This window comes from Delphinapterus leucas, chromosome 5 (genome assembly GCF_059928025.1).
Source record: "Delphinapterus leucas isolate spDelLeu-1000000601 "Yukka" chromosome 5, BTC_Dleu_Yukka2, whole genome shotgun sequence".
Lineage (NCBI taxonomy): Eukaryota > Metazoa > Chordata > Mammalia > Artiodactyla > Monodontidae > Delphinapterus > Delphinapterus leucas.
Genome location: NC_143133.1, coordinates 22,450,319 through 22,476,961, shown reverse-complemented (window position 1 = coordinate 22,476,961; position 26,643 = coordinate 22,450,319). Strand labels below are relative to the sequence as shown.

Here is a 26,643-nt window from a genome sequence, read left to right as displayed (position 1 = left end):
TTTTTTTCTATTTCTGCACAAAGACAAAATTACTGTGACACCTTGGAATTTAATGTCTCAAACCTCTAGGAAGTTTTTAATGCTGGTTGGTTATTTTAAGTATTGTTTATTTCTTTTAGCTAAGGATGTTTTAAAAAATTCTTTCATTTCTAGTGTTTACGCAAGTGGGGTTACAGAAGATGTGAAGATATTTGTTGGATTAAAACCAATAAAAACAATCCTGGGAAGACTAAGACTTTAGATCCAAAGGCTGTCTTCCAGAGAACAAAGGTATTGCCTTTACTGTTTTGTTTTCTTTATTTTCATTATTTTCTCTCAAGCTTTTCCAAATGACTGTATACTGTTTAATTAATTTTGGTGGAAAGATCCTTCTCTTTGACTTGTACAAATGGCATTGAGCATTAAAGTAATACGTCCAAGTTAATTTAAAAATATTTTATTCACTCAGACCAACCTATACTGAGCTGAAGAAGGTATTCCTGTATATCCTAAAGTGCTGTAATTCTAAGTCAGATATGGGCTTTTAGTACTTCTGACCCCGAGCTTTTTTTTCCTTTCTCTTTGCTGAGAAAAAAGAAATGGCAGCAAGACTCATAGCTGGCCAGCTTAGATGAATATTTCTTTCCCCTTCCTTTCTTTTTTCTACGTAAGAACCTGAACAAGAACCACTGAGAACCTCTGCTTCAGAGGACTGCCCAGCTAGTTATCAGGGTTTAACAGTTTGTCCTCCAGTCTTTCACTCTTCAGGGAGACTCTGGTGGAGGGTCTTTTTAAAGTCTTTCTTGGACTAGAAATTCTGTTTGAAGGGAATCTAAGCCATCCTTGCTATTATTGGTTCTTGGAGTCAAGTGAGATTAAATTTATTTAAACCGTACTCTGTCATCCAGATTAAATAGAGGTCAAAAAACAAACAACAAAAAAGGAAATCATTTGATTTTCACATTTACTTATGTTGAGTATTTGTAAGTCTGTATCCATGCTTGAAGTCCTCTCCATATGAAAAGGCTTATACCTTATATGTAGTTTTGATCTTGGATCATGTGAAGCCCAGTATAACATCATTTTAAGATTCCAAGGTCAAGTGCCATGCCCATAACTGCTGAAGAGAAGTTATTATCAAGGGTTGCAGAGGAAAAGATTCTACGGTGTTTGACTCAATTCTAAAATGTCATGGCCCCAAGTTTAATACTCTAATGTCTAGTTTCCCTGGCAGTCTTCTCAGATCCAGAGATCCAGGTTTTTCCTTTTGTGTTTTTGCCCAGAGACCTGTATCCCAAAGATTCAGAGAAATGAGGATTGTTTTGGAATTGAGGAACGTCAGAAATGTAAAATGTTGTGAAATATGACTGTTGATGAAAAGAGATTAATTGTTCTGCTCTTATTATTATTTAGGAACACTGCCTTATGGGGATCAAAGGAACTGTTAAGCGTAGCACAGACGGGGACTTCATTCATGCTAATGTTGACATTGACTTGATTATCACAGAAGAACCTGAAATTGGCAATATAGAAAAGCCTGTAGAAATTTTTCATATAATTGAACATTTTTGTCTTGGTAGAAGACGCCTTCATTTATTTGGAAGAGATAGTACAATTCGACCAGGTAAGACCTCAGGAGGAAAAAAAACTTTGATAGTTCCTTGGGATATAGATGTTAAGAAAGAACACACAGTGTTATGTAAAATAAAATTCTTATATATTTGATTCCTCTTTTTGCTATACTTCAAATATGCTAAGCTCAGTCTTGTCTCAGTACTCTTCCATGGACTTTTCTCCTATCATTCAAATACCTGATGGATCTTTTCTCACAACCCTGTCTAAATTAGCCAACTTGCCACTCCACTCCCTTCCTCCCACTGCTTTCCCTTTAATCTATTTTCTTTTTCTTCATAGCACTTATCGTTATCTGAATTATAGATTCATTTGGGCATATGTTTATAGTCAGTCTCTTTAGTATGCAGTCTCATAGAAATCGGAGATTGTCTTATTCTCTCTACCCAACATTCAGGTTATTGAGTAAATATTGTGTTGAGTGAAGAAATGCATAAAGGACATTTGGTCCTGTCCAAAACGTCTGTAAGATATTTGGTCCACACCAAAATGTCCTTGATATATGGCCCTGTCCAAAACCATTTGGCATGGACCAAATTTGCTCATGGATGTTTTGGATAGGACTAAATTTCAAGTATCTTTTGGCATGAACCAAATGTCTTACTGACTTTTTGGACAGGACTAAATGTCTGCTAATAAAATGATCCTGCAGAAAATAACCATACCTTTGTGAAATAGAGATCTTGGCTTTATTAGAAACTAAAGTACCTGGCTTCTTTCCTTAAATGTATCATGATGTTGTTTCATCAAAATTTTAACACTTTACTAAATCGGTATAATGTGAATTTACTATTCTAAAAAAAAAATGAGTAGAAAATAATAATCTTATGGACTAGGATTTTCTTTTATAGAGGGCACAGCTTTTGTTTACAAAGTATTGTTGAAATAATAGTGCATCTGTTTCTTCTCAGAAAATATAGAAGTAACTTTTAAGAACATTGCATCGCTTCAGTCACAATATATAAAATCAACCTGTTTGGCCGTACCATGCTAGAAATGCTGTTTAAAGCTGAAAGGAAAAAAAAAAAAAAAAAAGCTGAAACGAGCCAGGATCTTATTTGTCTTAAACAGTCTACATTTTATAAAAAGTAAAAATTGAAGAAGTTACAGTGGAATAATTGGCCTTAAAAGTACCTAAGAATTTAGAAGAAACGAAACTCTGATGTTCATTCTAAAAAAAAAGTAATCCTTAAAGTTGCCTTATGTATGTATGAAATAATCCATCACTCCTCTACCCCCTCCTCAGCCCTGTCAGCTATTTCTTTGTGAGTGTGCGTTGGCGAACACAGTATCTTAAAACTATTTCAGTTGTAGAAACTGATGGCCTTAAGTTTCATAAAATTGTGTAAAATGATAAAGAGAAAAGTAAAAAACGACATTCTCTTTACAAAGAAATATTTTGCATGTGAAATGTTTACTCTGAGGCTTGGCTTTAGAGAAAATGTTTCCTATATTTAAAAGTAAATTTTTGCTCCTGGCAGGTTATTCAGTATTGTGTTGCTTAAGTTATCATTTTGTCATTGCTTTTTGGATTAATATTGTCAAATAACATATACCATAAGATTTCACTTGTTTGTAATTTGTTAAGATTTGCTTTTGACCCAATTTAGATAAATATTCTAAGTCTGATTGAAAAGAATGTAACAATATGTTGTTTTTTTGATTGGTTGTAGTATTTGTTGTTGCTGTTTATATCAGCCATGTCTTTACTGATTTTTTTTAAAACTACTTACTCTATGAGAAAGGTATGTTAAAGTCTATTAGGATTATGGGTTTGTGGTTTTGTTTAGTTTTTAGTTTATATCTGAGATTCTGTTATTAGGTGTATCTAAAAGGTAAAAATTTTTATGCCTTCCTAGTAGATTGACCCTCTTAGTATTATGAAATGTCCTTCTTTATCCAGTGTTTCTCAACTTTAAATTCTACTTCATCTGACATTATTATAGCTATTTCAGCTTCCTTTTGGTTTGTGTTTGCTTGGCATATTATTTCCAGCCTTCTACGTTCGATCTTCCATATCCTTACATTTAAGGTGTATCTTTTGTGAGCAAACACATAGTTCTCATCCATTTTATCTTTATCTTTTAATTGAATTGTTTAGTCAGTTTATATTTAATGTAATTCCTGATATATTGGGGCATAAATTACCATCTAACTGTTTGCTTTACATTGGTACCACCTGTTCTGTGTTCCCTTTTCTCTCGTTTCTTTTGGATTAAGTATTCTTGTATTATTCAGTTTTTCTTTTTTTAATTAGCTTGTTTAGATATTCTTTTATTGTTCCTTCAGTGTTTATCTCGGAAATTGCAGCATGCATCCTTGAATTATTCTAAGTTAAAATGTTATATTGATTTTTAAAGGGTGGGAATGCTATGGTTTAAATTTAATCTTTTCAAACCAGTTTTTCACAATACACATACGGTTCATGCATAAGTCACTACATACATAGTATATATACAGCTATAGAATGAACTTTGAGTTGTTTAGACTTCCATTGAACATATACATGAAATCTTGTTTGGAAATTTTGTGGATGATTTTACTCTCTTATCAAAGTAAAATATTTTGGCAGCAGAGCTTGTGGCAAGCAAATGTTTCCTCTTCACTGGCTTAAAAGAAAGTAACATCACTAGATACTCAACTGGAGTGGTGTGTTTTTCAGAAAGTGTAGATGTCCATATATATTGAATATCAAGATTATGGCTCTAGTGTTTGAGGAAATAAGGAACAGATTTTTCTCTTCCATCATTGACCTGTTCTACCCAAAAACAGCTCCTGAATCTGGGAACAATCTCCAGTGGCAACTGCTGTTTAAAGGAAGTAGAAAACTTTAAAGAAAAAGCAAAACTATTTGAAGAGTAATAGCAACATCAAACAGATGGATATCTTTTAATAATTGAAAATCAGTGTAACAACATTAAAGAAAATTTTGAAGAGGGAAAGAGATTCAATCTCACTACTTCCAAGAATTATTTTCATTTTTTTTTACATAATACTTTCCACTCCTCTTGTGCATACAAATTTTTATATAACTGTAGTCATCATTTTGTATTTTTCTCAATATTATGTCAAATATATTTCTACATTTTAAATAATTAGTTACAATGCCTTTAATGGCCATATAGCATTATTTTAATTAGTGGGGTTTTTTTTAAACATGAGTAGAAGAACTTAAGGAGTAGAGAGAATAATTGTTACGTATATTGTAGGTATAAGCATAAACAGCAACTAAAATAGAAATTTTACTTGATGCCAATTTTTATTTATAACTATAATATTCCAAAACTATAACATAATGGGGGTTTTCTCCATCCATTTAGCTGTGGCCACTTTATCCACTTTAGATTATACATTATATCTTTCATATACGATATACTTCTATCTGTATCTCTACCAGTTGAAAAAAGTCTTAGAGGTACAAATTTTATTTTTTGCTTCGAACTACTATCCAATTCTTTATCTTTGCCCATTCTTTGCCCATGCAAAAGTTATTTTATTCTATTTGTTTCTTTATTTGGTTGCATTGGGTCTTAGTTGTGGCAGGTGGGTTCCTTTGTTGTGGCTCGCCAGCTCTTTAGTTGTGGCAGGTGGGCTCCTTAGTTGTGGCTTGTGGGCTCCTTAGTTGTGGCACGTGAAATCTTAGTTGTGGCGTGCATGTGGGATCTAGTTCCCTGACTAGGGATCAAACCCAGGCCCCCTGCATTGGGAGTGTGGAATCTTAACCACTGCGCCACCAGGGAAGTCCCGTAAAAATTATTTTAGTATTAGCTTTAGTAAAACAAAATTAAGAAGGAATATCTGCTTGGGGAAATTGTAGGTAGTTGGAGGTTAACCATGTAAATAATAGTAGGAGCAATTGAGGGAAGTCTTTTCAAGGGGCCTTAATTTATTTGGGTTGAATCCTCAAATGCACTTCTTCCTCAAGGAGGTAGTCAAAGGTATATATCACATATACCATAGGAGTACTCTTTACTATTGCTTTAAAAGGTTTAAAAGTTGCTATATGTGTCGTATATGCTGAAGCCAGGCTAATTTAAACTAACTTGGGTCTTAGTAATTCCTTTAGAAGTTGTAATAAAATGCTATTGCAATGAAGAATTTGTGGGTGGGAGGCAGAGTCCCTTGCAGTTTACTCTGTAAAGATTTACATGTCTTATTTATGTAAGGGGCAATATAGCATGAAAGAGGCAATATGAACTATTTTTATTAAATCTTTAAATTCTCTCCTTTCTTTCCTCTTGCTTGTGTGTTGTGTTCCACAACACAACATACATGCCAAAAAACAAACCAGAAGGGAGCAAGTAAAAGTCTCATAAATTCAGTTGTCAATAAGAGAGAATTGGAAAAAAGAAAAAGAAAGGATAATCACTTTTCCCTCCATTTCAGGCTGGCTTACAGTTGGACCAACTCTTACAAATAGCAACTACAATGCAGAAACGTATGCATCCTACTTCAGTACCCCGAATTCCTACTTGACTGGATGTACAGAAGAAATTGAGAGACTTCGACCAAAATCACCTCCTCCCAAATCTAAATCTGATCGGGGAGGTGGAGCTCCCAGAGGAGGAGGAAGAGGTGGGACTTCTGCTGGCCGCGGGCGAGAAAGAAATCGATCTAACTTCCGAGGAGAAAGAGGTGGTTTCAGGGGGGGCCGTGGAGGAGCACACAGAGGTGGCTTTCCACCTCGATAGTTTTTAGGACAGTGATCCTATTAATGCCTCTTCACCTTCTTTCTGATAGTATGAATTTCAACTGGGAGACGTTGTTTAGAACTCTGTTCCAACTTGCACTTTGCTTTAGTTTCTCCAAGCTGCAGGAATATTTTAGGCAACCTCCCTTGCAGTTGTCACTGTCTGGTTTTGTCCAGAATAAATGAGTCATCCTGTCTTTTGTCATGTGCATGTAACCGAGCAGAATGGAACAACACAAATACTTTCACTTTCAGAGACGGAATTTATTCTGATGGATTTCAACTAATTACAAAGGCTTTTGCTTTTTAGAAATAAAGTGAGCAGTGAAGAAGACCCAATCTGGTGTATCATACTAGTGCTGACAGTAGTTGATAATGGGCATCCTGTCACTGCTGTCACAGCAAAAGGGAAACTGTTTGACAGCCTTGTTGGAATGGAGTTGGGACAGATGGTAAACTTCTCTTAGGCTTTTAATATTTTCTTGTTGAAACAATAAAAAGAGACTTTTTTTCTTTCTCTATGAAAAATCTTAAACTCATATAATTTGACCACAGAAGAAATTGAGAGACTTGGAACAAAATCATGTCCTCCCAAATCTAAATCTGATTGGGGAGGTGGAGCTCCCAGGGGTCGGAAGGGAAGAGGTAGAAACTAGTAGGCAGACTTTACAAAGAGAAAAAAAAAACTCATTATAATCTCAGTTGTGCAGCTATTGATGACTGTTAACAATACTTCCAAAAAAACAAGGACAAATATCCAAGTGCTAGAACTTTGGTATGGACTTGATCTTGGATTGACTTTCAAAGCAGTTTCAAATTCCTTAACAAAATAAAAGAATTGGACGCAACAGAGACACCTGTTTATCAGGTACTTGGTTTAAACATTTTGGGGAATAAAGTACGTGGTGATGAGGAAATGACATGCATCTTTAAACTTGTTATGGAGAAAACTTAATGTAAAACCCAATTACAGAAGACCCTCAACTTAAGAAGAGAGCTTGGAAAATGGAACTGCAGTTGCCTTTTAAGGGACTGGTTTCCCAGATCAGTTAGTTATGTGAGACTTTATGTTGTCATTTCTCTTTCTGTACTGTAACCCATGTTTTAAATGAATTTGCTGAATGAAATAATGCCATTATTGTTCTTGATAAATGTACTTTTTATTTTGTGTATGATTTTTCTAATGAAACTTTAAACCTTTGAAATTTGGGAGTCTCTTTTCTGTGAGTGGAATTGTCATTGTTACCAAATGAAAAAGGACTGACCTAAGATGAGACTATTCTCTTGGTCTGTGAGTAGCTGTTCTGTGCTTTTCATTGGCTCATAAAACGAGGTTTTGTTATATCCACTAAAGACTCAGTTTGAAGATAGGAACTGAATTACAGAAATAGGCTTGAGATCCTTAAAAGCCTGATGAATTTAACTTGTTCAGCATGTTAGTGCTTTCTAGTACAGATAGCATTTGACTAACGCTTTTCTTGATGTAGATATGATATGGAACTGTTGGTTAGAATTTTTACTGAAATGATGCTACATTTTCAATTTTAGTGATTAAAACTTACCTAGAGATAGAACTGTATTTCTCAGAGTTGACCTGGGAATGAAGAAGACAGAGATGCTGGTCTTGAGACTGAACCAAGATGGCAGAGAAGAAGGATGTGCTTTCACTCCCTCTTGTGAGAACACCAGAATCACAACTAGCTGCTGGACAGTCATCGACAGGAAGACACGGGAACTCATCAAAAAAGATATCCCACATCCAAAGACAAAGGAGAAGCCACAATGAGACGGTAGGAGGGGCGCAATCACAGCAAAATCAAATCCCATAACTGCTGGGTGGGTGACTCACAGACTGGAGAACAGTTATACCACAGAAGTCCACCCACTGGAGTGAAGGTTCTGAGCCCCATGTCAGGCTTCCCAACCTGGGGTTCTGGCAATGGGAGGAGGAATTCCTAGAGAATCAGACTTTGAAGGCTAGTGGGATTTGATTGCAGGACTTCGACAGGACTGGGGGAAACAGACTTCACCCTTGGAGGGCACACACAAAGTAGTGTGTGCATCGGGACCCAGGGGAAGGAGCAGTGAACCCAGGGGAGAATGAACCAGACCTACCTGCTAGTGTGGGAGGGTCTCCTGCAGAGGCGGGGGGTGGCTCTCTTTCACCGTGGGGACAAGGACACTGGCAGCAGAAGTTCTGGGAAGTACTCTTTGGTGTGAGCCCTCCCAGAGTCCACCATTAGCCCCACCAAAGAGCTGGGTAGGATCCAGTGTTGGGTCACTTCAGGCCAAACAACCAACAGGGAGGGAACCCAGCCCCACCTGTCAGCAGACAAGCGGATTAAAGTTTTACTGAGCTCTGCCCACCAGAGCAACACCCAGCTCTACCCACCACCAGTCCCTCCCATCAGTAAACCTGCACAAGCCTCTTAGATAGCCTCATCCACCAGAGGACAGCAGAAGCAAGAACTGCAATCCTGCAGCCTGTGGAACAAAAACCACATTCACAGAAAGATAGACAAGGTGAAAAGGCAGAGGGCTATGTACCAGATGAAGGAACAAGATAAAACCTCAGAAAAATAACTAAATGAAGTAGAGATACGCAACCTTCCAGAAAAAGAATTCAGAATAATGACAGTGAAGATGATCCAGGACCTCAGAAAAACAGTGGAGGCAAAGATGGAGAAGATGCAAGAACTGTTTAACAAAGACCTAGAAGAATTAAAGAACAAACAGATGGACGATACAGTAACTGAAATGAAAACTACATTAGAAGGAAGCAATAGCAGAACAACTGAGGCAGAAGAACGGATAAGTGACCTGGAAGACAGAATGCTGGAATTCACTGCTGTGGAACAGAATAAAGAAAAAAGAATGAAAAGAAATGAAGACAGCCTAAGAGACCTCTGGGACAACATTAAACACAACAATGTTTGCATTATTGGGGTCCCAGAAGGAGAAGAGAGAGAGAAAGGACCCGAGAAAATATTTGAAAAGACTATAGTCGAAAACTTCCCTAACATGGGAAAGGAAATAGCCACCCAAGTCAAGGAAGTGCAGCAAGTCCCATACAGGAGAAACACACTAAGACACATAGTAATCAAATTGGCAAAAACTAAAGACAAAGAAAAATTATTGAAAGCAGCAAGGGAAAAACAACAAATAACATACAAGGGAACTCCCATAAGGTTAACAGCTGATTTCTCAGCAGAAACTCTACAAGCCAGAAGGGAGTGGCATGATATAAAAGTGATGAAGGGGAAGAACCTACAACCATGATTACTCTACCTGGCAAGGGTCTCATTCAGATTCAATGGAGAAATCAAAAGCTTTACAGACAAGCAAAAGCTAAGAGAATTCAGCACCACCAAACCAGCTCTACAACAAATGCTAAAGTAACTTCTCTAAGTGGGAAACACAAGAGAAGAAAAGGACCTGAAAAAACCCAAAACAAGTAAATGGTCATAGGAACATACATATTGATAATTACCTTAAATGTGAATGGATTAAATGCTCCAACCAAACGACCCAGGCTTGCTGAATGGATACAAAAACAAGACCCATATATTTGCTGTCTACAAGAGACCCACTTCAGACCTAGGGACACATACAGACTGAAAGCGAGGGGATGGAAAAAGATATTCCATGGAAATCAAAAGAAAGCTGGAGTAGCAGTACTCATATCAGATAAAATAGACTTTAAAGAAGGTTACAAGAGACAAGGAAAGACACTACATAACGATCAAGGGATCAATCCAAGAAGATATAACAATTATATATGCACGCAACATAGGGAGCACCTCAGTACATACGACAACTGCTAACAGCTGTAAAAGAGGAAATCGACAGTAACACAATAATAGTGGGGGACTTTAACACCTCACTTACACCAATGGACAGATCATCCAAAATGAAAATAAATAAGGAAACACAAGCTTTAAATGACACAAAAGACCAGATAGATTTAATTGATATAGGACATTCCATCCAAAAACAGCAGATTACACTTTCTTCTCAAGTGCACATGGAATATTCTCCAGGATAGATCACATCTTGGGTCACAAATCAAGCCTCAGTAAATTTAAGAAAATTGAAATCATATCAAGCATCTTTTCTGACCACAACGCTATGAGATTAGAAATGAATTACAGGGGAAAGAACACATGGAGGCTAAACACATGGAGGCTAAACAATACATTACTAAATAACCAAGAGATCACTGAAGAAATCAAAGAGGAAATCAAAAAATACCTAGAGACAAATGACAGTGAAAACACGACAATCCAAAACCTATGGGATGCAGCAAAAGCAGTTCTAAGGGAAGTTTATAGCTATACAAGCCTACCTCAAGAAACAAGAAAAATCTCAAATAATCTAACCTTACACCTAAGGGAACTAGAGAAACAAAAACAAACAAAACCCAGTTATCAGAAGGAAAGAAATCACAAAGATCAGAGCAGAAATAAAAACAAAACAATAGCAAAGATCAATAAGACTAAAAGTGGGTTCTTTGAGAAGATAAACAAAATTGATAAACCGTTAGCCAGACTCATCAAGAAAAAGAGGGAGAGGACTCAAATCAATAAAATTAGAAATGAAAAAGAAGTTACCACAGACACCACAGAAATACAAAGCATCCTAAGAGACTACTACAAGCAACTCTATGCCAATAAAACGGACAACCTGGAAGAAATGGACACATTCTTAGAAAGGTATAACCTTGCAAGACTGACCCAGGAAGAAACAGAAAATATGAACAGACCAATCACAAGTAATGAAATTGAAACTGTGATCAACAGTCTTCCAACAAACAAAAGTCCAGGACCAGATGGCTTCACAGGTGAATTCTATCAAACATTTAGAGAAGAGCTAACACCCATCCTTCTCAAACTCTTCCAAAAAATTGCAGAGGAAGGAACACTCCCAAACTCATTCTATGAGGCCACCATCATCCTGATACCAAAACCAAAGATACTACAAAAAGAAAATTACAGACCAATATCTTTGATGAATATAGATGCAAAAATCCTCAACAAAATACTAGGAAACAGAATCCAACAACACATTAAAAGGACCATACACCATGATCAAGTGGGATTTATCCCAGGGATGCAAGGATTCTTCAATATATGCAAATCAATCAGTGTGATACACCGTATTAACAAATTGAAGAATCAAAACCATATGATCATCTCAATAGATGCAGAAAAAGCTTTTGACAAAACTCAACACCCATTTATGGTAAAAACTCTCCAGAAAGTGGGTATAGAGGGGACCTACCTCAACATAATAAAGGCCATATATGACAATCCCACAGCAAACATCATTTTCAATGGTGAAAAACTGAAAGCATTTCCTCTAAGATCAGGAACAAGACAAGGATGTCCACTCTCACTGCTGTTATTCAACGTAGTTTTGGAAGTCCTAGCCACGGCAATCAGAGAAGAAAAAGAAATAAAAGGAATCCAAATTGGAAAAGAAGAAGTAAAACTGTCCCTGTTTGCAGATGACATGATACTATACATAGAGCATCCTAAAGATGCCACCAGAAAACTACTAGAGCTAATCAATGAATTTGGTAAAGTTGCAGGATACAAAATTAATGCACAGAAACCTCTTGCATTCCTATACACTAATGATGAAATATCTGAAAGTGAAATTAAGGAAACACTCCCATTTACCATTGCAACAAAAAGAATAAAATACCTAGGAATAAACCTACCTAGGGAGACAAAAACCTGTATGCAGAAAACTATAAGACACTGACGAAGGAAATTAAAGCTGATACGAACAGATGGAGAGATATACCATGTTCTTGGATTGGAAGAATCAATATTGTGAAAATGACTATACTACCCAAAGCAATCTACAGATTCAATGCAATCCGTATCAAATTACCAATGTCATTTTTTACGGAAGTAGAACAAAAAATCTTAAAATTTGTACGGAGACACAAAAGACCCCGAATAGCCAAAGCAGTCTTGAGGGCAAACAGTGGAGCTGGAGGAATCAGACTCCCTTACTTCAGACTATACTGCAAAGCTACAGTAATGAAGACAATATGGTACTGACACAAAAACAGAAACATAGATCACTGGTACAAGATAGAAAGCCCAGAGTTAAACCCATGCACCTATGGTCAATTTATCTATGACAAAGGAGGCAAGGATTTACAATGGAGAAAAGACAGTCTGTTCAATACGTGGTGCTGGGAAAACTGGACAGCTACATGTAAAAGAATGAAATTAGAACACTCCCTAACACCATACACAAAAATAAACTCAAAATGAATTCGAGACCTAAATGTAAGACGACACTATAAAACCGTTAGAGGAAAACATAGGAAGAACACTCTTTGACATAAATCACAGCAAGATCTTTTTTGACCCACCTCTGAGAGAAATGGAAATAGAAACAACAGTAAACAAATGGGACCTAATGAAGCTTAAAAGCTTTTGCACAGCAAAGGAAACCCTAAACAAGACGAAAAGACAACCCTCAGAATGGGAGAAAATATTTGCAAACGAATCAACGGACAAAGGATTAATCTCCAAAATATATAAACAGCTCATGCAGCTTGATATTAAAAAAACAAACAACCCAAACCAAAAATGGGCAGAAAACTTAAATAGACATTTCTCCAAAGAAGTCATACAGATGGCCAAGAAGCACATGAGAAGCTGCACAACATCACTAATTACTAGAGAAATGCAAACAAAAAGTACAATGAGGTATCATCTCACACCAGTTAGAATGGGCATCATCAGAAAATCTACAAACAACAAATGCTGGAGAGGGTGTGGAGAAAAGGGAACCCTCTTGCACTGTTGGTGGGAATGTAAACTGATGCAGCCACTATGGAGAACAGTATGGACGTTCCTTAAAAAACTAAAAATAGAATTTCCATAGAATCCAGCAATCCCACTACTGGGCATATACCCAGAGAAAACCACAATTCTAACACGTGCACCCCAATGTTCATTGCAGCACTATTTACAATAGCCAGGTCATGGAAGCAACTTAAATGCCCACCGACAGATGAATGGATAAAGAAGATGTGGTACATATATGCAATGGAATATTAGTCCTAAAAAGGAACGAAATTGGGTCACTTGTTGAGACGTGGATGGATCTAGAGACTGTCATACGGAGTGAAGTAAGTCAGAGAAAAACAAGTATCCTGTATTAACGCACATATGTGGAATCTAGAAAAATGGTACAGATGAACTGGTTTTCAGGACAGAAATTGAGAGACAGATGTAGAGAACAAACATGTGGATACCAAGGGGGAGAACGCGGGAGTGGTGGTGGTGGTGTGATGAATTGGGAGATTGGGATTGACGTGTATACACTGATGTGTATAAAATTGATTACTAATAAGAACCTGCTGTATTAAAAAAAAAAAAAAAAAGAGATGCTCCAGTTGCCCAGTGTAGGTCCTTAGAAATATCAGCTAGGGAGTGACTCTGTTTTTTAAACAGGACTGTAGTCTGGTCCATGCCCTGGGCCTAGCCAAGAGACGCAGCATTTCTGGTACTTAGCTGGTCTAGTCATCTGTGAGATCTGTATCATAATGTCATCTTACAGAGAGTTAGGAATGGCTTTTTTGTAGATTGAAAGTTAAAAGGAGCCACAGCCCACCATATTTAGAATAGAGTAAATAAGAAAAGAGTAGGTGTTAGGAAAAAAAAAGTAAGGCCTAGAATTTCTCTTTGACAATGTAATGATCATTTTTATAACGGGATGGAATTGACCTAGTTTTGCTACCCTTCACTTTCAGTAAAGGTTGTGGTATCAGTTTTACAATAGATCTGCATTCATTGAGGAAAGGTTTCCAATGAAAACTCAGTTACTCTGACCTCTTCTGACTTTTGGTCATCTATTTATGTTGATCATTTTTATATGTCACAGAATCATCTAGGGATCACCAAAAATGATTTTTAGTTGCTTTATTTACTAATTCCTTATGGAGGATTGAAACCAGTAACTAATAACCCTAAACTTTTTTAGTTTAAAAATTTTAAGATCAGCATTCCTAGTATTATACATAATTACAGTTCTAGGTATTTTAAGCTAAATGTTGATGTTGATTTTCCTTGGCAACAGTTTTCCCTGTTACCTGTCTCCTTTCAGAGGATGGAGATTAGGAGGCCCAAAGTACTGTTTGACTTTTCCTCACTGTGTAGAATAGAAAAGGGAAGCAGGTTGATGATGTCAGATAGGGTAGAGTTCGTGGTGGGGAATATCATACCCAAATACTGCTGCACCAGATTAGACCAAGGAATTGTAGAGATGTCAGTCAAAGTGTGGAATGAGACAGCACAGTGCAAGAGGTGTCAAGCTGGGGAGCAGGGGATCAAGTCTGGCTTGGCAGCCAGGTCACATATCCAGAATTGGAGTGGATCAGTACTGTACCAGCAGTATACTGCTGATACTTTGGTAAGTAGAAGAGCCACCTGCGAGTGCTTAGCTCATAAATGTAGAAACTTAAACTGTCAATACATGTCTCTCTTATTCAAAAACCGAGTAAGCGTTATGCCACAGTTTCATTTTAAGTTGACGGAGTCGTAATGGTAGGATGCTTGTGAGTTTGTGCTGTTGATAGCTGAGAGTCTTGTGTCATGGCTGTTACTAGGAATGGTTGTTTTTCATGTCTCCTAAAATACTTTCTACCCATCTTAATTGATAAATTACAGTGTTCTGATTAGTTACAGCAGCTTATTTTAAAACACATACTAATTTCATCCTGAATTTGAGAACATAAGATTTGGTCTTTGAAGTATAGTTCCAGATTTACCGATTTAATGTAATTTTTATTAACTTGACAAAATGATGGCCCAGTTGGGATTCATTCTGAATAGTAGTCCTTGATCTGAAAGTGTTTCATCTTTGTGTGAGCTATTAAAAACATAAGACTTTGCTTATAAGAAAGGCCTTTCTTAGAACAATCCTGAATCTTGGAGTCCATGTAGGACTTTTAGCATTATCCTGTCTTTGATGTTTAGTGATAGGGATTGTGTGAATTGTCCAGCTTGGGTCTCAGGTATCTGCCATCAGTTTTGAAGCTATAAATTTGGGACTCACCAGAATGTTAGAACATTAATCCAGCAAATTGAGCCCATCACAGACTCCATTTCTGAAAAAGTCACATTGCTTCTGCTCTCAGGGTCCCCAGTCAATTACTCAAATATAAACATTACTAGCTACAATGCACAGAGAAAATACTACCTCATTTAATCTAGATGTTCATTTACAGTAAGTAGTTCCCAGAGGATTTTTTAATAACCTTCTCTTTTCACTTCTTTTCCCTTCTGTTGTTACTTTCTTGCTGCATAAGAGGAATGTGTTTCTCTAGTAAGGATTTTTTTTTCTCTCAAATAACAGAATATCATCTTTGAGGCTGAGGAAACAAATTTCCACTGACTTACTACTTATCAGTGGACTTACAGAATCAATTTACTTTGGTCTGACTTTAAAGGCATCTGACTCTTTCCCCAGGAACAAACTTTTAAAATACTTGTGCCAGATGCAACCTATTAAAAAAGTAAGACAAATTATTTAACCACATCTGTATCACCTTGTTAATAATGGCTTAAGTAAAAAGTTGGACTGTATGCCTCCTATATGTAATAGTGGACCCAAGGGAGAGTAGATTGCCTGAGAGTGAGGAGAGGACAGGATGGTTGAGGACGGGCACAGGGTGGCTCCCAGGAGTCTTGGGAAACTGCTGCTGGTCGGTAATATTGCCTCAGGGAGAGATGACCTCACCGGGAGGTAGGAGGTAGCTGAGTTGCGCACCTAGGAAAGTGTCGTCCCCAGGCTACACATTCATTTCCCCAAAACACAACGTGGAAGCAGAGGAGCCCTGGACTTCAGGAGACTGGGGCTTTGACACTAGTCATCAGTATGGACCAAAGATAGGAAATCTTACCTGCCAGTCCTATGGAATAGAGATTCTGATTCAATTAGGTTGATTTTTTAAAAAAATATTTACTTATTTATTTTTGGCTGCGTTGGGTCTTTGTTGCTGCGCGTGGGCTTTCTCTAGTTGCGGAGAGCGGGGGCTACTCTTCGTTTCAGTGCGCGGGCTTCTCGTGGTGGCTTCTCTTGTTGTAGAGCATGGGCTCTAGGCGCATGGGCTTTAGTACTTGTGGCTCGCGGGCTCTAGAGCACAGGCTCGGTAGTTGTGGTGCACGGGCTTAGTTGCTCCACAGCATGTGGGATCTTCCCTGACCAGGGATCAAACCTGTGTCCCCTGCATTGGCAGGCAGGTTCTTATCTACTACACCACCAGGGAAGCCCCAATTAGGTTGATTTTTTTTTTTTTTTTTTTTTTTTTTTTGCGGTACGCGGGCCTCTCACTGTTGTGGCCTCTCCCGTTGTGGAGCACAGGCTCTGGACGTGCAGGCTCAGTGGCCATGGCTCACGGGCCTAGCTGCTCTGCGGCATGTGGGATCTTCCCAGACCCGGGCACGAACCTGTGTCCCCTGCATCGGCAGGTGGACTCTCAACCACTGTGCCACCAGGGAAGCCCAATTAGGTTGATTTTTAAAACATGACCTTTTTTTGTACACTAAAGTTTACTGCTGCAAATTTATATCAGTATGCTGAATCTGATTTCCCCGAATTTATAAATGTAATAACCTTTCTGCCAAATAGGCATATTAAGTCCCTAAAACACTGATTGGGTAACATTATTCTAAATCCCATGGGGTATCCTAAAACTATTTTTCAAACATTAATATGTTTCCAAAGAAACAGTTTTTCATGAACCTAAAGGATACCTCAGTTTGAAAAATACTGATTTCAAAGTCTTATTCTGTAAAAGGTCTTAAAATTTAAAATTCTTATCGTAAAAAAGCTGTGTGTTTATAACTGGTAACAGTTTTTTTAGATGTCATGAAAATAAAAAGTACACCCTAGAAATTCTTGCACAAATCATACTAGTGGGATTGGATCTGCGGTCACTATTATAATGATAGTTTCCTAAACTAGACACTAGTCATTTTGCTTCCCAAATTGACTTTCTTCTTTATGTGATTTAAAACTGGATTTTATTGTATTAAGTTGGGATGACAATGGCTCTGGAAATTATGTTCATGAGGACATACTTTGGGAATTGGGAGAGTTTGGCCTGGACAAGGGACATGATAGGGATACATGATAGCCTTTGAACTATCTGAAAACTGCCATCAAGTGGATGAAGAATTCACCTATGCCCTCAAAAGACAGTTTGCACAAAAAGGGGATATTTCAGTAAAACAGTCTGCTAAATATGATTTTCTAACAGAACTGTTTATAAATGGCTGCTTGGGAAGGAGTAAGCTTCTCATCACTTTTTTTTCAAGCAGAGGCCAGAAAACATCTGTTAGAGATGATGACTAGGGGATTTCTCTTGCCTTTTCAATTAAGATTTTTTTTCCTTTTTATCCAGGTTATTCAGTATTACATCTTAGGTTTTCAGCAATTATAAATCACACATTTAATTCTCCCCAAAGAATTGTCTTCTCTGGAAGATTACTGATGAAGCTTTTTGGAAGCTTTCAGACACTATAGTATGTAATGCCTCCTAGAGGAGCTGAAGTTCAATTTCAGATTATCCTTGAACATGATGTAAATTTTGATCCTTACTCCTCATTATTACATTAATAGAGAACCATGTTTCCATCTGACAACATTACAAAAAAGACTAATATACTGTTCCTAATTCTCAACCTACTGTCATTAGGTTAGATTTCTAGGAAGTGAAATCTCTGAAACCATCTTTTACCTGGACCCTTCCATAGCATTTAAAGATGCTTGGTTTTAAGGATATAAATTAAGATTCTCATGGCATGTAGGAGTCCGATTAGTCCTACTTTTCATGATCCTTAGCAAGTTTAATTTAAAAACCTAATAAAATAATAACGGCAATGAACTGTGATGCCTGGGTGCCACACTGTGCCAGGGACTCTTCTAAACCTTTTACACTTATTAACCTAATCCTTGAACAACCGAGTAGGAAACCGAGGCACAGAAAGGTTTCTGATTCACCTGTATCACACAGCTGTGTGGTAGAGCTGGTATAGAAATCTGTGTGGTCGGTTCTGGAGCTCATGCTCTTAGCCATTATGTTCTAGTGCCTCTCAAGGTTTGGGGGAAGGGGTGACTGTTTCAAAATACCATGGGTCAGCACTCACACCATTTTTGGCAAGTGGTCATTCAGGATTCACTGGAGCAGTTCCATTATATATTGGGTTCTTCTACCATTGAAATCGAAACTCTCCATTTGTACTCTGTATTATATTCCCTTCTGTCCTCCAAGTCTTGCTCTTCTAAGGGTTTTGTTTGTTTGATTGGTTTTGTTTTGTTTTTTTCTGTTTTCAGTCTTCAACATTCTTTAGAGTTGAAGAATGAAATAGTACTGCCACTATTTTTTTTTTCCAGCATAATACTGGACTCTCCACCAGCATTTAAATGTCAAATCATCCCTGCCCGTCCTAAACAACAAAATCCTCCCTTCTGTCTGTGACCCTCTCTCATCCCCTTCTTGAGTTGCCGCCATTCTGCCCCCCATTTCTCAAGCTATTCCAATCTAGCATTTAAGCTCGTTGACCCAGTAAAACTGCTCTCACCAGTTCCCCATGACCTTTTTACTAATTTCAACATGTTTTAGTCTTCTTAGCTTGCCTTTGGGAAGCCTGCAACTTGGCTGCCCACCCTCCCTGCACCCCTCTTTTCCCTTGGCTTTGTGACATCCTCTCGCCAGGTTTTCCTTCTTATTTCTCTGGCCCTTCCTCCCCAGTCTCTTCAGGTTTCTGTTTTACTCTGTCAAGGATTTGCTGTGCTCTCACTACAGTATTGCCCTGTTTTTTTCATCCATTTGTGTAGCTTTTTTTCCCCTCTATATGTAGGTGGCTTGCAAATTTCCAGCCCAGAGTTCTCTCCTGAGCCTCAGACCCCATATGTTTAGGTGCTATAGTTGATCCCACTTGCATAGCTTACAAGGGACTTCAGCATGTACAGATGTGAACTACTGCCCCTTACCGCTTACACACAGAGAGAGACACACACATATGCACAATCTGCTTCAACTCCTCTGTTTGCTTTCTTAGGGAATGGTCTCACTGTCTACCTAGCTGCCCAAAGCAGAAATCATTGTCAGACACTTCCTTTTCCCTCACTAACTCCAGTTCCTCCCTGTCCCCCTCTGTCAGGTACCCTTATTTTAGTTCAGACCACCACATGTATCCTCAATGGACTACTCTGAGAGCCGCCTAAATGGGCTCTCTGCTTCTAGTTCTGCCACCTTACACCCCCGAAGTGATCTTCCTAGAGTGTGATATTTTCACTCTTGCTGAAGTCACTGAATGTCTCCAGTTTGCCTTTAGGCTTAAGTCCAAACTCTCCCTTGACTAGGACTCACTCAGTTTTATCTTTTGCCACTTTTTTTCTCCTTAGTAAGTTCCAGTCAACTTTAAACTTAAAATCCTTTAAGTTTATTGAAAGGGTAATATATGCCCTCTCTCACTCTGGGCCTTCATGCATATTTTTCCCTCTTCTGGAATATTTACCAATACTCCCAATGACCTGGCTAATGTCTACTAAATTTTCCAGGTCCCAGCTTCAGTGTAACTACTGTGAAATCTTTACTGACTACACCCTGCCCCCTAGCTAGACTAGGTCAGATATCCCTAGTATATATGCTATATATATATTTGCATATCAGGAATACATATACATACAATATATATATAGCATGTCATGACATTTATGAAACTTTAATTGTAGAGATGGCAGGGATTTGGTTTGTGCTGCTTACTGTTGTCTGTCTCCCCAGTAGAGGGCATAGTGCCTGGCACATGGCAGGTATGAAATAAATATTTGTTAAGTGAGAACATGGAGGTTCTTCTTTCAGTTGAGCAGCACCTTGTCACTTCTGTTTATTGGTTCTGTTTCTGTACCCTTGGGAACACACAGGGCAATCATTAGACTATCTTTTTATTTTTTTTAAAGTTGTGCCCCACTTATAGTTATTATGAAATATTGGCTATATTCCCTGTGTTGTACAGTATATCCTTGTAGTTTATTTTATATGTAGTAGTTTGTACCTGTTAATGCCCTACCCCTACCTTGCTCTCCCCCCATTGCCTTTACCCACTGGTAACCACTAGTTCTCTATATCTGTGAGTCTTTCTTTTTTGTTATATTTACTAGTTTGTTTTAATTTTTAGATTCTACATGTAAGTGATAACATACAGTGTTTATCTTCTCTGACTTATTTCACTAAGCATAATACCTTCCAAGTCCATCTATGTTGTTGCAAACGGCAAAATTTCATTTTCTTTTTATTGCTGAGTAGTATTTCATCGTATATGTATTCCACATCTTTACCTATTCATCTGTTGATGGACACTTAGGTTGCTTCCTTATCTTGGCTGTTGTAAATAATGCTGCTGTGTACATTGGGGTGCATGTATCTTTTCAACTTAGTGTTTTTGTTTTTTCCAGATATGTACCCAGGAGTGGAATTGCTGGGTCATATGGTAGTTCTATTTTTAGTTTTAGTTTTCCACATTGGCTGCACCAATTTACATTCCCACCAGCAGTGTACAAGGGTTCCCTTTTCTTCACATCCTCGCCAACATTTGTTGTGCCCTTTTCGATGCTAGCCATTCTTTTTTTTTTTTAATCTTTATTGGAGTATAATTGCTTCACAATACTGTGCTATTTTCTGTTGTACAACAAAGCAAATCAGACATATGCATACATATGTCCCCATATCCCCTCCCTCTTGAGCCTCCCTCCCATCCTCCCTATCCCACCCCTCTAGGTCATCACAAAGCACCGAGCCGATCTCCCTATGCTATGGTGCTGCTTCCCACCACCTAACTGTTTTACATTTGGTAGTGTATATATGTCGATGCTACTCTGCCTTCGCCCAAGCTTCCCCCTCCCACCCCATGTCCTCAAGTCCATTCTCTATGTCTGCCTCTCTATTCCTGCCCGGCAACTAGGCTCATCAGTACCTTTTTTTTTTTTTTTTTTTTTTTAATTCCATATATATGTGTTAGCACATGGTATTTGTTTTTCTCTGACTTACTTCACTCTGTATGACAGACTCTAGGTCCATCCACCTCACTACAAATAACTCAATTTCGTTCTTTTTTATGGCTAATATTCCACTGTATATATGTGCCACATCTTCTTTATGCATTCATCTGTTGATGGACACTTAGGTTGCTTCCATGTCCTGGCTATTGTAAATAGTGCTTCAGTGAACATTGTGGTACATGACTCTTTTTGAATTATGGTTTTCTCAGGGTATACGCCCGGTAGTGGGATTACTGGGTCGTATGGTAGCTCTATTTTTATTTTTTTAAGGAACCTCCATACTGTTCTCCATAGTGGCTGTATCAATTTACATTCCCACCAACAGTGCAAGAGGGTTCCCTTTTCTCCACACCCTCTCTCCAGTGTTTACTATTTGTAGATTTTTTGATAATGGCCATTCTGAGTGGTGTGAGGTGATACCTCATTGTAGTTTTGATTTGCATTTCTCTAATAGTGAGTTGAGCACCTTTTCATGTGCCTTTGGCCATCTGTATATCTTCCTTGGTGAAATGTCTGTTTAGGTCTTCCACCCATTTTTTAACTGGATTGTTTGTTTTATTGATATTGAGCTACATGAGCTGTTTGTATATTTTGGAGATTAATCCTTTGTCTGTTGTTTCATTGGCAAATATTTTCTCCCATTCTGAGGGTTGTCTTTTTGTCTTGTTTATGAGGCTAGCCACTCTAACAGGTGTGATATCTCATTGTGGTTTTGATTTGCGTTTCTCTGACGATTAATGATGTTGAGCGTCTTCTCATGTGCCTGTTGGCCATCTGTATGTCTTGGGAAAATGTCTATTCAGGTTTTCTGCCCATTTTTTCAGTTTTTTTTTTTTTTTTTAATTTATTTATTTATTTTTGGTTGCGTTGGGTCTTTGTTGCTGTGCAGAGGCTTTCTCTAGTTGTGGCGAGTGGGGGCTACTCTTCGTTGAGGTGTGCAGGCTTCTCATCGTGCTGGCTTCTCTTGTTATGGAGCACAGGCTCTAGGCACGTGGGCTTCAGTAGTTGTGACACTCGGGCTCAGTAGTTGTGGCTCACGGGCTCTAGAGTGCAGGCTCAGTAGTTGTGGCGCATGGGCTTAGTTGCTCCGCGGCATGTGGGATCTTCCCAGACCAGGGGTTGAACCTGTGTCTCCTGCATTGGCAGGCGGATTTGTAACCACTGTACCACCAGGGAAGTCCTGGGTTGTTTGTTTTTTTGATGTTGTATGAGCTGTTTATACATTTTGTATGTTAATCCCTTATCGGTTATATCATTTGCAAATATTTTCTGCCGTTCAGTAGTTGCCTTTTCATTTTGTTTATGGTTTCCTTTGCTGTGCAAAAGCTTTTAAATTTAATTAGGTCCCATTTGTGTTTTTGCTTTTATTTCCTTTACTTCAGGAGACAGATACAAAAATGTATTGCTACAATTTATGTCAAAAAGCATTCTGCCTATGTTTTCTTCTAGGAGATTTATGGTTTCTGGTCTTACATTTAGCTGTGTAATACATTTTGAGTTTATTTTTGTATATGGTGTTAAAGAATGTTCTCATTTCATTCTTTTACATGTAGCTGTCTTGTTTTCCCAGCATTATTGAAGAGATCATCTTTTCCCCATTGTATATTTTTGCCTACTTTGTCATAGATTAATTGCATAAGTGTGTGGGTTTATTTCTGGGCTGCTTTGTTCCATTGCTATGTGTCTGTTTTTGTGCCAGTACTGTACTGTTTTGACTACTGTAGCTTTGTAGTATAGTCTGAAGTCAGGGACCATAATTCCTCCAGTTCTTTTCTTCTTTCTCAAGATTGTTTGGGCTCTTTGGAGTCTTTTGTGTTTCCATACAAATTTTAAAATTATTTGCTCTACTTCTGTGAAAAATGCCCTTGGTATTTTGATAGGGATTGCACTGAACCTGTAGATTGCCCCAGGTAGTATAGTCATTTTAACAATATTCTTCCAACCCATGAACACAGTATATCTTTCCATCTGTTTGTGTTGTCCTTAATTTCTTTCGTCAGTGTCTTATAGATTTCCAAGTACATGTCTTAGGTAGGTTTATTCCTAGGTATTTTATTCTTTTTGATGCGATTGTAAATAAATGGTATTATTTCCTTAATTTCTCTTTCTGTTTGTTGTTAGTATATAGAAATGCAACAGATTTCTCTGTATTAATTTTGTACCCTCCAACTTTACTGAATTCATTGATGAGCTCTAGTAGTTTTTTGGTGACATCTTTAGGATTTTCTTCCTATAGTGTGATATCTGCAAACAGTGACAATTTTACTGCTTCCTTTCCAATTTGGATTTCTTTTATTTCTTTTTCTTGTCTGATTGATGTGGCTATGACTTCCAACACTGTTGAATGAAAGTGGTAAGAGTGGGCATACAAGAGTTCCTGATATTAGAGGAAATGCTTTCAGCTTTTCATCGTTGAGTATGATGTTAGCTGCGAGCTTGTCATATATGGCTTTTATTTTGTTGAGGTATGTTCCCTCTTTGCCCACTTTCTGGAGAGTTTTTATCATAAATGGATGTTGAATTTTGTCTAAAGCCTTTTCTGCATCTGTTGAGATGATCACGTGGTTTTTATTCTTCAATTTGTTAATGTGGAGTATCACACTGATTGATTTGTGGATATTGAAAAATCTTTGTATCCTTGGAATAAATCCCACTTGATCATGGTATATTATCCTTTTAATTTATTGTTGGATTTGGTTCGCCAATATTTTGTTGAGGATTTTTGCATCTATGTTCATCAGTGACATTGGCCTGTAATTTCCTTTTTTTGATATTTTCATCTGGTTTTGGTATCAGGGTGATGCTGGCCTCATAGAGTGAGTTTGGAAGTGTTCCTTCCTCTGCAACGTTTTGGAATAGTTTTAGAAGGATAGGCATTAACTCTTATCTGAAAGTTTGGTAGAATTCACCTGAGAAGTCATTTGGTCCTGGACTTTTCTTTGTTAGGAGTTTTTTTTTTTTTTTTTTTTTTTTTTAATATTACTGATTCAATTTCATTACTGGTAATTGGTCTGTTAATGTTTTCTGTTTCTTCCTAGTTCAGCCTTGGGAGACTGTACTTTTTTAGGAATTTGTCCATTTCTTCTAAGTTGTCCATTGTATTGGCATATAGTTGTCCTTAGTAATCTCTTATGATCCTATGTATTTCTGTGGTGTTGGTTGTAACTAATTTTTTGTTTGATTTTATTGATTTTGGCCCTCTTTTTTCTTGATGAGTCTGAGAAAGAAATTTCAATTGTTTTACCTTTTCCTAGCTCAGATCTGGGTCACAAGGTGACTGACTGCAGAACCCCGGGGGCCCTGTGGCTAATGCTGGCTCACTGGTGGGTGGAGTCAGGGTCCAGGAGACCCCGTGCATTTGCCCACCCACTGGTCGGTAAAGCCAGCTCCTGGGGCTAGTGCTGGCCTACTGGCGGGCAGAAACAGGTCCTGGAGTCTGGATGCAGGGCCCAGGTGTCCCAGAGCTGGTGTCAGATGGCTGGGGGTTGGGGCTGGTTCCTGACACAGTTGGGTGTGGGGTCTGGGGGATCCTGAAGCTTCTGTTAGCTTGGTAGTGGGTGGGCCAGGTATGTAGAGCTGCGGTTTTCTTTTGGCTGGTGTCTGCCCTCTGGTGGATAGGGCTGGGTCCTGGGGTCTCTGGCTGGAGAGCCCTGGGGTGTCCCAGGGCTGTTGCCTGTGGTCTGCTGTGTAGGGCTGGGCCCTGAGCCCTGTGGTGGCAGGGCTTTGCACAGAGGGTCTTCAATCAGCCTGTCTCCCTGTGGGTGGGCCTGTGTTCCCATGCAGTTAGTTACTTGACCTGAGGCATCCCAGCACTGGCACCCACAGGCTGTTGAGTGGGGCAGGGCTGGGTCCTGAGGCTGATAAGCTAGAGGGATGGTTCCAAAATGGCACTTGCCAGCACCAGTGTCCACCTGGTAGAACAAGCTCCCCAAAATGACTGCCACCAGTGTCTCTGTCTCCAGGGGAGCTGCAGATGCCTCCTGCCTCTCTGGGAGACTTTTCAAGATCAGCAAGTAGGCCTAACCCAGGCTCCTATCAAATTACTGCTTCTGCCCTGGGTCCTGGAGCAGGTGAGGTTTTGTGTGCACTCTTAGAGAGTAGAGTTACTATTTCCTCAGCCCTCTGGGACTCCTGAAAGTAAGCCCCACTGGCCTTCAAAGTCAAATGCTCTGGGGGCTCATCTTCCCAGTCCAGGACTCCTGGGCTGGGGAGCCCAACATGGGGCTCAGACCTCTCACTCCTTTGGGAGAAGCTCTGCAATTGTAATTATTCTCCCATTTGTGGGTTGCCCACCTGGAGTTATGAGACTTGTTTGTATCATGACTCCGCCCCTCCTACCCATCTCCCTGTGGTTCCTTTTTATCTTTAGTTGTATATCTTTTCTGGTAGGTTCTGTTTTTTTGCATCAATCGTTGTTCTGCAAATAGTGTTTTTGTTGTGCATGTGAGAGGTGGTGAGTTCAGGATCTTTCTGCTCTACCATCTTGGCTGATCTGATTCATTAGACTGTCTTCAAGTGAATTAAGGAATGTGGTCTGGGCTTCTGTTTCACACATTGTATGGTGCCTAGAACTGAACACTCACCTCAGAGTGGAGTGGGATCATCGCTATACTTACTTGACAGGGAGTCCTTGTAAAAAAGTAGCTTGGGATCATATATGCTCTCATCCCACTGCACGTTCATGTTGACAAACCTGCATTTCTTTTTATAAATTTATTTTTATTTTTGTTTTCGTTGCTGCGTGTGGGTTTTTCTCTAGTTGTGGTGAGTGGGGGCTACTCTTCAGTGCAGTGCGTGGGCTTCTCATTGCGGTGGCTTCTCTTGTTGCGGAGCACGGGCTCTAGGCGTACGGGCTTCAGTAGTTGTGGCTCGCAGGCTCAGTAGTTGTGGCACGTGGGCTGTAGAGTGCAGGCTCAGTAGTTGTGGTGCACGGGCATAGTTGCTCCGTGGCATGTGGGATCTTCCCAGACCAAGGCTCAAACCCGTGTCCCCTGCATTGGCAGATGGGTTCTTAACCACTGGGCCACCAGGGAAGCCCCACGTATTGGAGAACTTTTAAATTGCCTTTCTCAAGTACACTGTCTCTGACATTGCTTATATTTATTTATTTACCTAATTCTCAACTCCCCCCCCAAAATATTTAGTTTTTAGTGATCCATCCAAACAACGTTTTCCAAGACGCTTTAACTATTACCCTTATTTCTTTTTAAAATCTCAAAATACCTAAATAATGAATTCTGTCTGCTGAG

The 26,643-nt window shown here is 38.8% G+C and overlaps 1 protein-coding gene across 2 annotated transcripts in view; it reads left to right on the top strand.

The window, feature by feature from the left end:
• METTL14 (methyltransferase 14, N6-adenosine-methyltransferase non-catalytic subunit) overlaps positions 1-15,569 on the top strand; it is a 38,712-nt gene extending 23,143 nt beyond the window's left edge. The window contains exons 9-12 of one of the 2 annotated variants that reach the window (XM_022596325.2): positions 154-270; positions 1,393-1,603; positions 5,998-8,091; positions 13,289-15,569. In XM_022596325.2, coding sequence (XP_022452033.1) covers positions 154-270; positions 1,393-1,603; positions 5,998-6,302 — 633 coding nt within the window. In that variant the 3' untranslated portion in view covers positions 6,303-8,091; positions 13,289-15,569. Of the gene's footprint in view, positions 1-153; positions 271-1,392; positions 1,604-5,997; positions 8,092-13,288 lie in introns of those variants that run through there. The other variant, XM_030760107.2, reaches the window with a different exon arrangement.
• Positions 15,570-26,643: the final 11,074 nt, after the last annotated feature.